General features: G+C 37.7%; 1 protein-coding gene across 1 annotated transcript; it reads right to left on the bottom strand.

Annotated features, from left to right (window-relative positions):
• Positions 1-354: 354 nt before the first annotated feature.
• On the bottom strand, positions 355-1,270 carry GCK72_002243 (uncharacterized protein; the record flags this gene model as incomplete). Its single annotated transcript, XM_003104799.2, has 3 exons — positions 355-515; positions 564-725; positions 778-1,270. 3 exons carry the CDS (start codon positions 1,268-1,270, stop codon positions 355-357), a joined length of 816 nt encoding a protein of 271 aa, XP_003104847.1.
• Between the last annotated feature and the right edge of the window lie 15,039 nt (positions 1,271-16,309).

Below are 16,309 nucleotides of genomic sequence, written 5' to 3'. Positions count from 1 at the left end.
CCATTCCCATCAATCAAATGGTTGAAGGATGGACTTGAATTGTTCTCTGATGACAAAATCAAAATGGAAGCAGCTCCAGATGGAACTCAACGACTCATCCTGTCTGATGTCACCTTCCTGAGTGAAGGATACTTCAGATGTGTTGCCACTAATGAGCATGGAACTGCTTCGACAAAGGCTGAACTTGTGATTGAAGGTAAGAAAAACATGTTTATTTTTGGAGAGAGAAGAAATGAAAAATCTAGAGATCGAAAAGAAGAAATGAGATTTCTGAACAACGGAAATAACAAAGAAAGCGACTGGGCAATGACTAGAAAAAATGAAAACTAAGTCAATTAGAAATAGAAAAAAAAATCAACTTTTGAACTTGCAAACTGCCACGGCATTGTATTGTGATAAGATTTTATCAGCATAGTGATTGATCCATTTTCCTCTTTTATTCATCACGAGAACAGCCAATGCTCTTCTTCCAAATGGCATTCCACGATCCCAATTCAAATAATTGAATTCTGATCCTTAAAGAACTTCAAAGGTTAGAAGTTATCCGTAAAAAAGAAACAAACCATCCATCCAATGCCACTTATTTCCGTTTCTAGACCTTCCATACCCTCCAAGATAAATAAATTCAAAATTCGCATCTCTTTCTTTTGCCAAATTCATCACAAACTGATTCTCACTTTCACTTTGAATACTTGTGAGCATTGCATCTTGTCGATGTTCGAACCCTGAAAATTTGAATAATCATCAAAAAAATAAGTCTCCAAAAAAGTAACAAACCGTAATCAAAACATTTGTTATCAGCCTCCAAAATCGTCATATTTGTCTTTGAAATTGTCCGATAACAAGATTGAGTTTCTTTATTATAAACCCAGTGTTTTGGGCAGAATTTCGAGTAAGGTCTGTGTAGTTTCTTCTCACAAATAACTGCTGCAGTTGATGAACAATTTGCATTTATCCAATGTCCATCATTCTTTATAAACACACATTTGTCCGACGTTCCAATCTCTTCAAGACCATTCCCATCAGCCCAATTCGAATATCGAACCATTTTTCCATTTGGCCATCTATACACAAATCCAGGTCCAAAGAGACCAGCAGACCCATCAACAATATCAAATCTAGCTCTCGCATCAATCCATACTTTATCTGAATGTCCTTTCACTAGACCACTGATATAATCATTTTCTCCGCCACATTCAACTCGTAAAACATGAGCAGAACCATCCGGAATTAGTTTATGACAGTAGGCGTGTGCTTCTGGTAGACGCATTTTCCTACGTGCCAAATGATAGCATGTTCGTCCCGGCTCATCATGATGCCATCCCTTTAAAAAGAAGGAGAATAGACCTTTTATAAATAATAGAATAGATCAGAGAACTCACTTTAGGGCAATTTGGAAACGTTGTAGGCGGAATTGAAAGGCCAAAAGTCGGAAGTAGAAGAAGGAGTGATGTTATAAAGAGAGAAATAAAATAGAAGTAGGTCATGTCACCGTATCATAGAGAATATTAGAGCAGTTTCAACTGAAAATTTTCGTGATTTTTAGGAGATAAAAAACGAAGTGAGAACGGGGGGCAGGAGGAGAAAGTTCACTTTTATCAGAAATGAGTTTTTCAGGAGACCGAACAATTGGATCCCGCCCACTTCCAGAAGGAAATGGAGAGCCAGAAGAGTGTAAACCAAGAATTCGTCGTGGATTGTACAACATGAGTATTCATGAGGTAAATGAGAGAAAACAATACAGGAAACCAACAAAATACGAATCTTCTTCTGTCTGTCGCGCCAAAGTGTCGCCAACTGACCACGCACACATGCACAATTCGATGATAATCCTTCTTATCTAATCAGCTAACCAAACACAAAAACGAAATGTGATTGAGACGGAAAAGAGAGAGAAAAAACGCTTGTTTTGAAGTCTAGTTTTGTGTTCGAAAGAGTTCTTTTATCGGAAGCTTTGACGCAATTTTTGCGCTTTCTCTTTTGGAAAAATACACAGAAAAAGTCACGTGTGGCAATAACGAGGTGCAAATTATGAGAGATTTCGGAAGTTTTTGCACTTTGCAAACGCTTGGAAAACCCCATTTTTAGGTAAAAACTAAATTTTTGCATCTGCCCTATTTATCAGATTTGAAATCTTAGATGACCCAAGACAGAATTTTACAAATGACAGAAAATATCTATTCAAAAAGTGTTCAATTTCTGCCTTATGACAACTGAAGAAAGTTCAGATCAGAGGTTATTCTAGAAGTGAGTACTAATGTGTAGACCAAGTACTAGTAAAACATACTCTGAAAGTTAATTTTCATGGAAAAGTTAGTATTATTAGATTTCAAGATAAATAAGATTTATGTAATCAAATCAATTAGAGAACGAGAACTAAGTGGAAGAAAGCCACTTTTCGTGAGAACAAGTGAGGAATCATAAGCTTAAAGTAACAGTAAGAAAACATGCAATGGTACGTCATGTACTGTTTGTTTCTGAGATTATAATTCTACCGAGATTCTCACAATTATCCAATTCACGCGGAGAAAAAAGGAATGAGAAGAGACAAGAAAGTGTTTACTCACTCATTCGAAAGAACAACTTTTTTGTAAAGATTAGAGAACTTTCGAAAAGAAAAGATTCTTTTAACTTACAAGAAAATACAAGAGGAGTCTATGATATCAAGAAACGAGATGAATGAATTCTCAGACCCAATTGGTCTGTTTTATTCGAGAAAACCCCTCCCCATAAAACACACACAAATGATTCATTCGGTTTTCCATCAAAAAAGAAGTTGACCTTCTCATCAACAAACAAAACTATGACGGGCTGACCCACTCTCTCCCTCCCCTTCTTCTCACTTGAAAATCCAGAAAGGTGTGAAATTTAACGTAAAAAATGGAATGAGTTGGCGAGAGATGAATCATTGTTGCTCAATGGAGCACAATGGATAATAGAGAGCCTTTCTCCGAAACTTGTTTCCAAATTTACTCTCTTATGAAATCTAAAAAAGTGAGCATTTGTCGACGTCAAAAAGCGGAAAAAATAGAGAAAATACGTTTCCGGTTTTCAGGGAAATGTAATCGAAATGATCGTCTGTGCCACTGGAATTCCAACTCCAACTGTCAAATGGTACAAGGATGGACAGGAAATAATTGGAGATGGCCCAGATGGAAAACGAGTGATCTTCACTGATGAACGAGGAATCCATCACTTGGTCATTGTGAATGCAAGTCCAGATGATGAAGGAGATTACTCTTTGGAAGCAACCAACAAGTTGGGATCAGCCAAGACTGAAGGATCTTTGAATATTATCAGACCGAGACATGCTGCTGATAAAGATGATAGGTGAGAAATTGTTGGTTTATTCATAAGACAGACACCCTCTCTAGACTCAAAAATTCTAAACACTCAAAGATATTTTCTAATTTTCAGAGGAGGCATGCCATTCCCACCAGGATTTGTTCGTCAACTCAAAAACAAGCACGTCTTCAATCACATGCCAACTATTTTCGATTGCCTTGTTGTCGGATATCCAGCTCCAGAAGTTGAATGGTTCCACAACGGAAAGAAGATCATTCCAGGAGGAAGAATCAAGATTCAGTCGTGTGGAGGAGGATCTCATGCTCTTATTATTCTGGATACAACACTCGAAGACGCCGGAGAATACGTGGCAATTGCCAAGAATTCTCATGGAAGTGCCAGCTCTTCGGCAGTTTTGGATGTGACTGTTCCATTCCTTGATAACATTAAATTCAACGGAGAGATTGATGTCACTCCATATCTCACCGAGGAGTATGGATTCAAGAAACTCAACACAGCCAGTCTTCCAACTCCACCAGATCGTGGGCCATTCATCAAGGAGGTCACTGGACATTACCTCACTCTCTCGTGGATTCCAACAAAGAGAGCTCCACCACGTTATCCACAAGTCACTTATGTCATTGAGATTCGTGAACTTCCGGAGAAAGAATGGACTCTTTTGGACTACAACATTCCAGAGCCTGTTTGTAAAGTACGTAATCTGGAACTCGGAAAGTCATATCAATTCCGTGTTCGTGCTGAAAACATCTACGGAATCTCTGATCCATCACCAGCCTCCCCACCATCAAGACTCATGGCTCCACCTCAACCAGTCTTCGATAGAAGAACAAACAAAGTCATTCCACTTCTTGACCCATATGCAGAGAAGGCTCTTGACTTGAGATATTCTGAACAATATGCATGTGCTCCATGGTTTTCTCCGGGAGTTGTTGAGAAGAGATACTGTGCAGAGAATGATACTCTCACCATCATTCTGAACGTCTCCGGTTTCCCAGATCCAGATATTAAATGGAAATTCCGTGGATGGGATATCGACACGTCATCTCCAACATCAAAATGCAAGGTCTACACCTATGGAGGAACTGAAACAACACTTGCAATCACTGGATTCAGCAAAGAAAATGTTGGACAATATCAATGTTTCGCGAAAAACGAATACGGAGATGCCCAACAAAACATTCTTGTTGATCTAGCCAGTAAGAATTTTTAAATTAAGAGAATATCTTGAAAAGTACATAAATTCATTTTTCAGCTCGACCAAACTTCATCCAACCACTCGTTAATAAAACCTTTTCATCGGCTCAACCAATGAGATTAGACGTCAGAGTTGAAGGAGAACCATTCCCAGAATTGAAATGGATGAAGGTATTAATTAATTCTATAAATATCTCCCCCTCTATAATTAAATTTTCTCTTTCAGGAATGGAGACCAATTGTCGAGTCCTCTCGCATCAAATTCGTTCAAGACGGACCATTTTTGTGTTCTTTGATCATCAATGATCCATTGTGGAGAGATTCTGGAATCTATTCCTGTGTAGCTGTCAATGATGCCGGACAAGCAACTACTTCGTGTACTGTAACTGTTGAAGGTTAGTTTAAAAACTGGAAATTTTTATTGATAGACTAGAAAAATGATAATCTCAGCTAGATGTTAAATTTCTCATCCAAACTAAATTTTTCAGCCGAAGGCGACTACAACGATGTCGAACTTCCACGTCGCCGAGTGACAATCGAATCTCGACGAGTCCGAGAACTCTACGAAATTTCTGAAAAAGACGAAAAGTAATTCCAAAATTCCAATCGACAAAAAATGTTTTTTGAAAAGAAATTTCCCAAACAAAAACTATATGTATCAAGTGTTTCTTTGTTTTCTTTTTTCAAACTTTTTTGATTCTTTTATATTCCAATTTTTATTGTAATATTACTGTATCTTTTTGGACTTTTCAGTTGCGTCGGGATTTTTTGATGAAGTGCCCAATCATCAAATTATCTTGTTCTCATTATGAATAATCTGAAATTAACAGTAATCATTTTCTAAAAATATCTTTCTTTTTGTCATCTATACCGGTTCTTCTTATATTTAGATACCCCCATCCCATGTTTTAATTGTTTTCCAGTGAGCCTCTAAATCCCCGCCCAGTAGTGAAATCCCATGCTGTTCACACCGATTCGAAACTTCTCTCAATTCTCTTTTTCTTATCTGTAACCTGTTTTTTATTGTGTATCCGGTAGTAATTTTCGCCTAGACCCTATTCAAGTGAGTGCCACGTGACAAAGTGCCCAATTGCCACGTGTCATTTCACTCATATTTTGTCCATCCCGTGCCCAATGACCAACTACCCTTTGCTCAATTCAATTGCCCGATTTTTCTTCTTTTTTATTTCAGCGATCATATCACTTTGTTTCTTTCTTTCCCTTTCAATCCAAAAATAAAGATTGACTAACTATTCCCACCCTGTGTCCACGTCATGTCCACGTCAAAAACAGCACTAACTCATCATTTATAGCACTTTTTGAGTCGGATAATGGAGAAACAGTTTGACGGTAAAATTCTGAATCCATTCTATCCGATTCTTGTCCATTACGTCTTTGTGTCCCGGTGATATGTTGTCTTTCGGCGGCTGCTCTCAACGATCGGTCTCCTCTTTTTTCTGTGTCATTTCTATTTGTTTTTTTCTTTTTCAGCGAGACGTTCTTTTTAATGATTTCTTGAATTCTCTCATTGGAAGTGCTCTTGAATGATTGATTTATTCAAATTAAAAATCAGATTATCAGACAAAATTACAGATTATTCATCTTCATCGACCGTGGTCTTCTGGCAATCTTTTCGAATTCTGGTACCATCTGAAATCTGGAAAAATCATGAGGGAGCACTTCTGAGAAAATGAGAATTCGAGAAATCAAAGGGGGAATTCTGGCTGAAAAAAGAAACGAAACAAAGAGAAATGATACAAAATCAGTGGGGGCTCTACTTTAAAATAAAGTTGAGAAGATCGTTGATTCGGTCAGCCAACTGCAATTACCACCAGCGTCCCGTGTCCCAGTTGATTAGAAATTCTGAGAATTAGTGATATTAAGTTGAGAATAAGTTATACTTTTGGGAAATTTCTTCTAGTTAGAATACGTAGAAATTTTAGTTTCATTCCCTAGAACTCCCTCCGTAATACTCAATTAACGCTGGTGGTATATTGCAGATTGGCTGCCGAAGGAGCACCGTTTCGAGTCAGCGAAAAGGCAACGGGACGCGAATTCTTGGCTCAATTGAGACCAATTGACGATGCATTATTGCGGCACGTGGATATCCATAACTCATTGGATCATCCAGGAATCGTACAAATGCATCGAGTGCTTAGAGATGAGAAATTGGCATTGGTTGTATTTGATAAGTGGGTTTTTCTTTTAATCAAAAAATTGGAACGGAGAAATATGAGGGTTGGAGAAAACAAAGCCTGCTTTGGGTGCCTAACTAAAGAGAAATTTCTGAAATGGGTTCTGAAACAACAAAAAATTTGAAATCGAAATCGTTTCAATATGAAAAAATCAATCTCATCGGTCATTTTCCAAAGAAAATGGAGACCAAAATTCATCACGAAAAAGAAAAAAGTTCCCAAATTCTCTAAATTTATTTATCCGGCAAGAGGCTACTGTTAAAATGAACTGTCCTAAATCAGAAGTGACAAAAGTTTCATGTTTTGTCCTAAATGCTTCACAGAACAAACGACATCTTGTGCCTGGAAACCACAGCTCTTTTTAAGAGTATTTATGGAATTTGCGTGGCTCTGGTTTAAGAACAGGTCGTATTCATCAGAGTTCTGACTTGACAAAACACTAAGAAATATACTTTTGAAGATGCGCAGTTGCTTCACCACTGTATTCTTACTTTCGAAGATTAGATTAAGGAATTCTAGTATGATTGTTTACTTAATAATTCAGGTGACAACAGGAGTTTTCAATAAGAATTCGGAACTGGAAACAACAAAGTCCAGTTGAAGTAAAATCAGAAAAAAAAAGAGCTTTCGAAGAACGAAAAACCAAAATGAAGTGAAAAGTTATCTCGTATTCAAATCAAAAATAATGTAAAACCAAAAGGAAATTAGCAGAAGAGGAGCCAGTTGACATCACAACATTTGAATAAAATAATCTGAAGAAAGAAGAGGAACGTCGACTGACTCACATCAGCTGCACTCATCTTTCCATTGAAATTCAAAAAAGTGTAAAAATGGAATAAAAACAGATGTGTAGTGCAGTGTTTGTGCGCAGTGAGTCTCCTCGCCCACTTTTATTGCCGATTCGTTTCTCAGAGATTCACAAAAACTGAATCAAATTATTTCAATATGTTGTCTTGTTGTTGAAGGCTTGATCTTTCCGATTTTATGACGGAGAGTTTACAAATTTACTTTCGAATCGTCTGATATTTCTCTCACTGTGAATGTTTCATTTGGTTGAAGATGACGAATGGTGAGAATATATTCGTTTTGAAAAAATGTGGATTCTGGGATTTATGTAGGTCATGAAACACCAATAATAGTAAGTAACGGGACCAATCTGGAAGTGAAATCAGACTAGTCACGTTTGTTTTTTATAAGATATAATTGTTAGCAACGACTGAATATTGTAATTAGTGAATACAGTTTCTGTACAGTTTTCAGATTTTTCATTTACCGTATGAATTTCCTCATGTCCCAATAGTTTCACCTATATGTATCAACTCTTAAAATCTTTAACTTTAATTTCCGCTTGTTTCCAAGTTTTACAGTATCCAGTCTGATATTTACTCGAACAGACTGAAATTCTATCTCAATGTTCGGAATGTTATGTGGAACTCCCCCATCAAAAGTGATTAGTCCCCCGGTGACACTCATTTCGAAACACTTTCTGCTCCTCCAACTTCTCCGATTCTCTCTGATTTCATTCTCTCTCATCTGTTACAATGAGAAGATGTTTTCTCATTTCACTACTTCTCTCAATTCTCAATAGAATTTTGCTCAGGTTCGGAGAGAAAAACTTAGGTTGCTCTCTCAGTTGCCAATGGGGTTTTTTGAAGGTCCAGAAAAAAGATAGATGAAAAGATATGATAGCTCTGAGGAAAAGATAGGAAAGAGTATGCTCATGGCAGAAAGAACAGAACGGACACTATAGTCACTCGTCCACATTCTTCCATGGTTTCGTAATATAAAATGGTTAGATTCACTATTAATTGGTGAGTTGCTGGAGTTAGAAAGATGAATATGGTTCACTGTGAATCTAGTTTTCTACAAATTTGCGAAATTGAATGAGACAGTTGGAATTAAGTTCAAAAAGTAAATCAAAAACTGAATTCAGTATAAAATTTCAGTGCCAATTCGACAATAGATGGTCTCTCAAGTCTCACTCATCCAGGAGTTTCGATTGCTGAACCAAAAGGAGTGAATCGTGAAACATGCGTCCGTGTATTCGTTCGTCAGCTACTTCTTGCTCTCCAGCATATGCATGACTTGAGAATTGCTCATTTGGATCTTCGTCCAGAGACTATTCTTTTGCAAGATGACAAATTGAAGTTGGCTGATTTTGGACAGGCAAGACGTCTTCTTCGTGGATTGATTACCGGTGAAATCAAAGGATCTCCAGAGTTTGTCAGTCCCGAAATTGTTAGAAGTTATCCATTGACATTGGCAACTGATATGTGGAGCACTGGAGTTTTAACTTATGTTTTGTAAGTTTTAAAATTTAAAATAAGATTTGTTTCAGAAGTAATTTATTCTAAAGCGTAGATTTAGATCTGATAGATATTTGTGTTTTTTCAGATATTTAGATTATTTTTGACCTTGAAGTTTTGTGGATTTCTTATATTGAAATATAATTTTCATGGTACACCAATTTCTGACCCATCTAAAGAAGACTTCTCCTTCAGACTGAGATCTGATTTTTTTAAACATACAAAATCCACATTTTCAGATTAACTGGACTGTCACCATTCCACGGAGACAATGACAACGAGACACTTTCAAACGTAGATCGTTGTCAATATGATTCATCTCCCCTTGGAAACTTTTCCTATGACGCCGGAGACTTCGTCCAAAAACTCCTAATGGAGATTCCAGCTCACCGTCTGACAGTTGCTGAAGCGTTGGATCATCCCTGGTTGAACGATGAGAAACTGAAAAATGAACCATTATCAGCTGACACATTAAGAGAATTCAAATATCAACACAAATGGCTGGTAAGTTGGATTGAACCTTACGGTCCATTCGATTCATTGTGTGCACTTACCTCCGAAAGAGCACACAACATTTTTATACACTGCTAACTTCACTTCTCTTTCTCTCTGCCTACTCAGCTGCACGCGGAGAGCACTCATTTTTTTCTCTCTCTCAATTCCAAAATTTACTATTTTTCAGGAACGTCGAGTGTTCGTTCAACAGACACCTTCTGAGCAGATTCTCGAAGCAATTCTTGGCCCTGTAACGGCTCGTGCACAACAAAATGAACCTGTAGCACCAGAAGGTCGTCGGCCGGCAGAAATCTACGATTATCTGAGAATTCAACCACGTAAACCACCTCCAACTGTCGAATACATTCCGAAACCGAAAAAAGAACACCCACCATTCATTGACGAATTCGGGCAATTGATTGACGGAGACGCATTCGATAAGCCAGAAGGAACTGGGTTTGAGGGACCAATTAGGTAACTGAATGAGAAAATAAAAGTAGTTGGAAAGTGTAAAAGTTTTCAGAAGACAACCAACCGTTCCACCTCAACCTCAACGACCGAACCAACCATCTCACGACTCTCGAAGATTCGAACAACCAGGACAACCACAAAGAACTCCAGTCGATCAATACCGTAAGTTGTTTTTCAATTATTGGATAGGAGTTTACAACCTCTGTTATTGTTTCCGAACCTATCAAGCTGAAAGAATTAAGATATTCAAATAATGTATCCTTCACAGGTCGCCCGATTGATCCTCGATATCTGAACGATCCGTCTCATCGGCCATCGAGTCTTGACGACGCTCCATACTACGTCGACAAGTACGGAAATCCAATTCATTTAGACGAGTTCGGTCGACCAATGGCTCCACAAAGTTTGGAAAAACGGAAGTTGATTCCACAAGACAAAGGAGAAACTCCATCTCGATCGAAGAAAGAAAAAACTCAAATTCCTGTGTCAACTCCGATTTTGGAACCAACGAATAATGAACAACAACAGCAACAACAACAGAAAATTCCGATGAGAATGATAAGAGGAGAACGTAGAGAAATCGAAGAAGAGATAGCGAATAGAATACTATCAGATATCTCGGAAGAAGGTTCGATTGCTGGATCCCTTGCCAGTTTGGAAGATTTCGAAATTCCCAAGGTGAGGAAAGGAGAAATAGGAAACATGTGTTGAAAACGACATTAACTTTATGAGGGTTTCCCATTGTAATTCGGATGCATCGGATTCTGATTCTGATATATAACTCAGCACTTCCGTTGTTGTGTTCCGTGAATTCTTTCAAAATTTTAGAAAAAAGTATCAAAGAACAAATTATTTTCTCCTTTTCCATTTAAAACTCGTAATTTCCAGGATTTCCAAGTCGAGGCATCCGAACCATCAACTCCAACTCTAACTCCAGAAGTTACTATCCGTGAGACTATTCCAAAACCAACTCCATCTCCATCGACCCCTCAAAAGTCTCCAGTTCCACCACAAGAGGGAACTGTTATTCCACCGAAAGTTTCATACCCTGACACAGTACTCGCTGGCCTCCCAGAAGCAGATAAAAAGGTGAGAGAGTTTTGAAGAAACAAACAAATAAAGTTGTGAGGTATCGTCTCAAACTGGTTGGATATCTCGTTTTGTTAGTAGAAAAGGGGGTCAGCAAACTGACAGAAAGGAGGGCAAACTTTATAAAAAGAGGGCGAGAGGAAGAGCTCTTCAAAATCCGCGCAGTTGGATCGGAGCAGAGAACTTGGGGGAAAAGAGTAACTTGTTGGAGAGAAAAATGGGTGGGATACTGAGAAAAAGCAATGGAAAAGAGCACTGTTTTACTTTTTCTCTCCGTTGCGTAGGTGGTGAAACTTACTATTTTTAATGGTTTTCGTTCTGTTTTTCTATTTTTGAATAATCAGGCAATAGTGATACAAGAATATCAACTCAATTTGAGTATTAGTGTTGAATATTCTAAATTTTTTTGTCTATATCAAATTTTTTCAACATCTGAATGCAACTATTTTAAGAATATGATGATAGCCGCTGAAAAATATTCATATAATGTCAAAATCAGACAAAAATAAGTGTTCTACTGTGAGGAAATCCCTTACCAATTAGATTTTTGCCAACTTTTAAAGTATCACTCCACTTTTCTGTTTGTAAACTTTAAAAAATCGTATAACTCTCTCTCTCTCTCTTTCTCTTTCTCACTATTTTTTCTATATTTTAAACCTGCAGAACATGAGTTCAATAAATGAGTTAACTCGTCCAGTGAGCCCATCTCGCCCCACAACAATGCTCATTTCACCATCTCTTCGTACTAATGGAATCAATCCACCCGGTGTTAAAATCTCTTGTATTGATCGTAAAATAGAGCAGAAACTACAAAACACCGCTAAGGTGGGCAAGACGCCAGGCAAATTGGCGCGAAAAAACAAATGTGAAAGCGTTGTTCCGGATGTTCTTCGTCCAGAAGCATTGATTATAGAAGAGGTATTTAGGATTGTTTCTCGATAATCCACGCACCTCAGAACACTTGCACCAAATAATAATCGGGTATTAAACAAATAAATTTATATGAAAACAGTGTGAGTTCATTCAATAAACAACTGAGTTACAGATCCTCGAAGACGCTGAAAACGATCCATCGATTCCAGTCGGAGCTCCACTTTTCCTCGAAGGAATTCACGGAGATCTTACCATCGACACCACATCTGCATCTGGACTTATCAAAGTCACTTCTCCAGCTGTCACTCTCAGTCCAATTCCAAAATCTCCAAGAAGATCAACTCCGGGAACGAAGAGTCCAGTTATGTTGAGTCCACGTCAAGAACATTCAATGGAAGTGTTGATTGCAACAAAAAGAGGAAAACCAGGATTCTTGCCTCCAGGAGAACTTGCTGGAGAGATTGATGATGAAGATGCATTTATGGATGATAGAAAGAAACAAGTGAAACCAAAAGATCATGATGGAGAAGACGATTTCAGAGATAAGAAGGAGAGACTTGAGAGAGATAAAAACAGAAGAGCTGTCAACTTGGATGATCTTGATAAATTCCGTCCTGGTGCATTCTACAAAGAGGATAATGATTTCGGACATCCAGGTTATGATATTGACGACTCTCCATGGGATTCACATTACCAGGTTTGCTTATTTTTCACCGAATGTTTCAAATGTTGTTCTGATTTTCAGATTGGACCAGATACATATTTGATGGCAGCCCGTGGTGCTGCATTCAACTCTCGTGTCCGTAATTACCGTGAAGAACTCTTCGGAGTCGGAGCACCAACAGTCAAACAAGGATTCCTCGGAGTACGTAATCGTGACATTACTGTTCGTGAACGTCGTCGTTACACCGATATTCTTCGTGAATCCACTCAAGGACTCGAACCAAAATCCCATGAACATTCGACTGCTCTCCTTCAAAAGGCTCCATCAGCAACTGCTATCGAGAGAATAAAGGCTGATATTGAGAAGGTTACACCATGTGCCACGAAGAAGAATGAAGATGGAAGTGAGTTGATTTCCTCAAATAAATGTAATTATTCCTGTCATTTCCAGCTTTCGCTCCGATCTTCACTTCCCGTCTCCGTGATGTTTATCTTCGTAAAAATCAGCCAGCAATCTTCGAATGCTCCGTTGCTTCCAGTCCATCACCGAAAGTAGTTTGGGATTTCCAGGGAAAGATTCTCGAGTCAAATGACAGAATCAAGATAGAACAAGAGGATAATATCTCTCGCCTCATCATCAACAATGCTGCTCCTTACGATCTTGGAGAATATGTTTGCTCAGCTACGAATGAATATGGTACAGATAAAACAAGTTGCCGAATGATCAGTGGAGAGACACCTTCCCGTCCATCAAGACCAGAAGCTGAACTTTCATCAGACACTGAGATCTTCATTCAATGGGAGGCTCCAGAAGGACCAACTTACTTGGAAGGAATCACATACAGATTGGAATATCGTGTTGCCGGACCGAATGATCATGGTGCCCCATGGATCACTATTTCCGAGAAAATCGATGATGAATCTGTAGTTGTGAAACACTTGTCCCCACTTGGAATCTATCAATTCCGAGTGACTGCTCAAAATGGATTTGGACTTGGATTGCCTTCATTGAGCAGCAGAATTGTACAAACTCACGGAAAAGGAGCTCCAAAACTTCAAATTGATGTTTTGAAGTCAGAAATTCGTCTGAATGTTGTCTCAATGCCACAGAAATCAACAAGTCAATTAGGAGGAATTTCGGAAGAAAGTGAAGAGGATTCAGAAGCAAGAACTGCAAATGATGACATGAAATCGAACATGCAACTTCAAACTTCTGACCCACTCGGAAGATTCCAGGTGAGGATTTCGACCAAAAACATATAGTTAAAAGCCCAAAAATGTTTTCAGATCGGAGGTCTTCGTTTCAAGGGACGCTTCTCTATTATCCGTGATGCCGTCGATTCAACCACTGAAGGCCACGCCCATTGTGCCGTCAAAATCCGTCATCCATCTTCCGAAGCAATTTCTGAATATGAATCTCTTCGTGATGGACAACATGAGAATGTTCAACGTCTTGTTGCTGCATTCAACTTCAATAATTTCTTGTATCTTTTCACTGAAAGACTATACGAAGATGTCTTCTCTCGATTCGTATTCAATGATTATTACAACGAAGAACAAGTTGCATTGACAATGAGACAAGTCACTTCTGCTCTTCATTTCCTACATTTCAAAGGGTAAGTTATCCACTTTGAAATTATCTGAACAATCCTTTCATTATTCCAGAACTGCCCATCTTGACGTCAATCCACATAACATAATGTTCCAATCGAAACGTAGTTGGATTGTTAAATTGATTGATTTTGGAAGAGCACAAAAAGTGTCATCTGCAGTGAAACCTGTGGACTTTGACCCGAAATGGGCATCACCAGAATTCCATATTCCAGATACTCCAGTCACTGTTCAAAGTGACATGTGGGGAATGGGCGTGGTCACGTTCTGTTTGTAAGTTAAAAATAATTTAAGAATTGATACAATTTCGTCATTTTCCAGACTCGCCGGTTTCCATCCATTCACTTCAGAATACGACAGAGAGGAGGAAACCAAGGATAATGTGATTAATGTGAAATGCGATCCTAATCTAATTCCAGTCAACGCTTCACAAGAATGTCTTTCATTTGCCACGTGGGCTCTCAAGAAATCACCAGTTAGAAGAATGAGAACTGATGAGGCTCTTTCTCATAAATTCCTCTCTTCCGATCCATCGATGGTCAGAAGGAGAGAGTCTATTAAGTAAGTTTTCAAACTGGTAGTGCTCACTTTTCCGTTTTCCCTTTATAATGGATACATTTTCAATCCAACTTGCAGATATTCCGCCTCGAGACTCCGAAAACTTGCCGCAATGATCCGTCAACACCAATCAACTCGCCCGGTCAGCGATGAACTCGAGTCGAAATATGGAAATTAATCTAATCATTTAACACATTTTCCGTTGTCTATTTCATCTAAAAATTCAAATATTTTTTCATTTTACTAGTATAATCATGTTTCCATCGATATCTTCGGATTATCTGTGCCCGAGATTCTCCGTTTGATATTCGATTTTATCGTTTTTACGTGTAGATTTTTAAGTTTTTTCTCTTCAATAGGTCAACTTGAACCAACGAATTATTTGCCTTTCTGTGCTTTCTTTCTATTCGAATTCGCTCTTTTTCTCCAAAGTGCCCAATGGATAATTGAGTTGATTTTGAATATTTCTTTATTTATGAAACGATGATGTATTGTATTTAGATTTAGTTTTCTTTTTTATATCTCGTTTAATTTCTTTCATCTTTGCTCAATTTTTTTCATCAAAACGAAATGTATGTACTTGTCAAATAAAATGATAAAAACAAAATAGGGAGAGGGTAACTCAGAGGGGGGTTTTCATGTAATTGGAAGAATCGGTTCTAAGGAAAGACTTACAAAGTGTTTCTGGTATTAAAAACTTTGATCAATGCACCAATTTTCAACTTTTGATGGATTCGTCAGTATCACTTTGGCTACAGAAATCCTACAGTAACCTAAGTAGTTCAATTTTCAAGTTTTGAAGTGATAAACACAGAGAACGAGTTAACACAAATCAAATTTCGCACAAAAATCTTTCCTATTAATAGTGCACTTTAAAATTTAAAAAAAAATAGGAATTTATCATTGCAAAACAATTGGCTTCGACCATGAACTTTTGGTTCAAGAAACTTACAGTTTACTGTTTGTTGCCAAACGTTTCTACACCAAGTTATTTTACTTTCTCAGTTTTTTGTCTTGTCTAACTGTTCTCCTCCCAAAAAACCTAGTTTTTAATCCAAACCAGCGCCGAATTCTTAGCCTCCAAATACTTCCGTTAGAAGTCATAAAAATAAAATGTGAAAAGTAGAAGTAAACATTCTCTTAATATTCCAGTAAAAACATCGTTAACCATTTAGAATTAAATTGTTAGTTAACTTAAGAAAGACGGTGCAACCTTGAACAGAGAAAAATAACATGGAAATTTCATTCAGAACATCGAATAACGAAATAATGAAGAAATCAAATGAGTATTTTGAAGTATTTCTTTTGAAAATTGATCAGATAGACCAGATATTTAGAAGACCATAAATTTCGTTTTCGTCCCTTCCTGTGTTACTTTTTGTCACTTTTTATTAATGATCTCATCCATTTTTTATTGATCTCTTCCTATTTTTCATTGTTGTTCTCATTTGTTTTCTTTTCACTTATCACAAAATGAAGATTGATTACTATGAACACTTCGTTCTACATTTTTCAGATAACTAAAAAAGAAAGAGAGACATCAAGAAT

The sequence above is a fragment of the Caenorhabditis remanei genome, chromosome I (genome assembly GCF_010183535.1).
Source record: "Caenorhabditis remanei strain PX506 chromosome I, whole genome shotgun sequence".
Lineage (NCBI taxonomy): Eukaryota > Metazoa > Nematoda > Chromadorea > Rhabditida > Rhabditidae > Caenorhabditis > Caenorhabditis remanei.
This window is presented reverse-complemented; position numbering and strand designations above follow the sequence as displayed.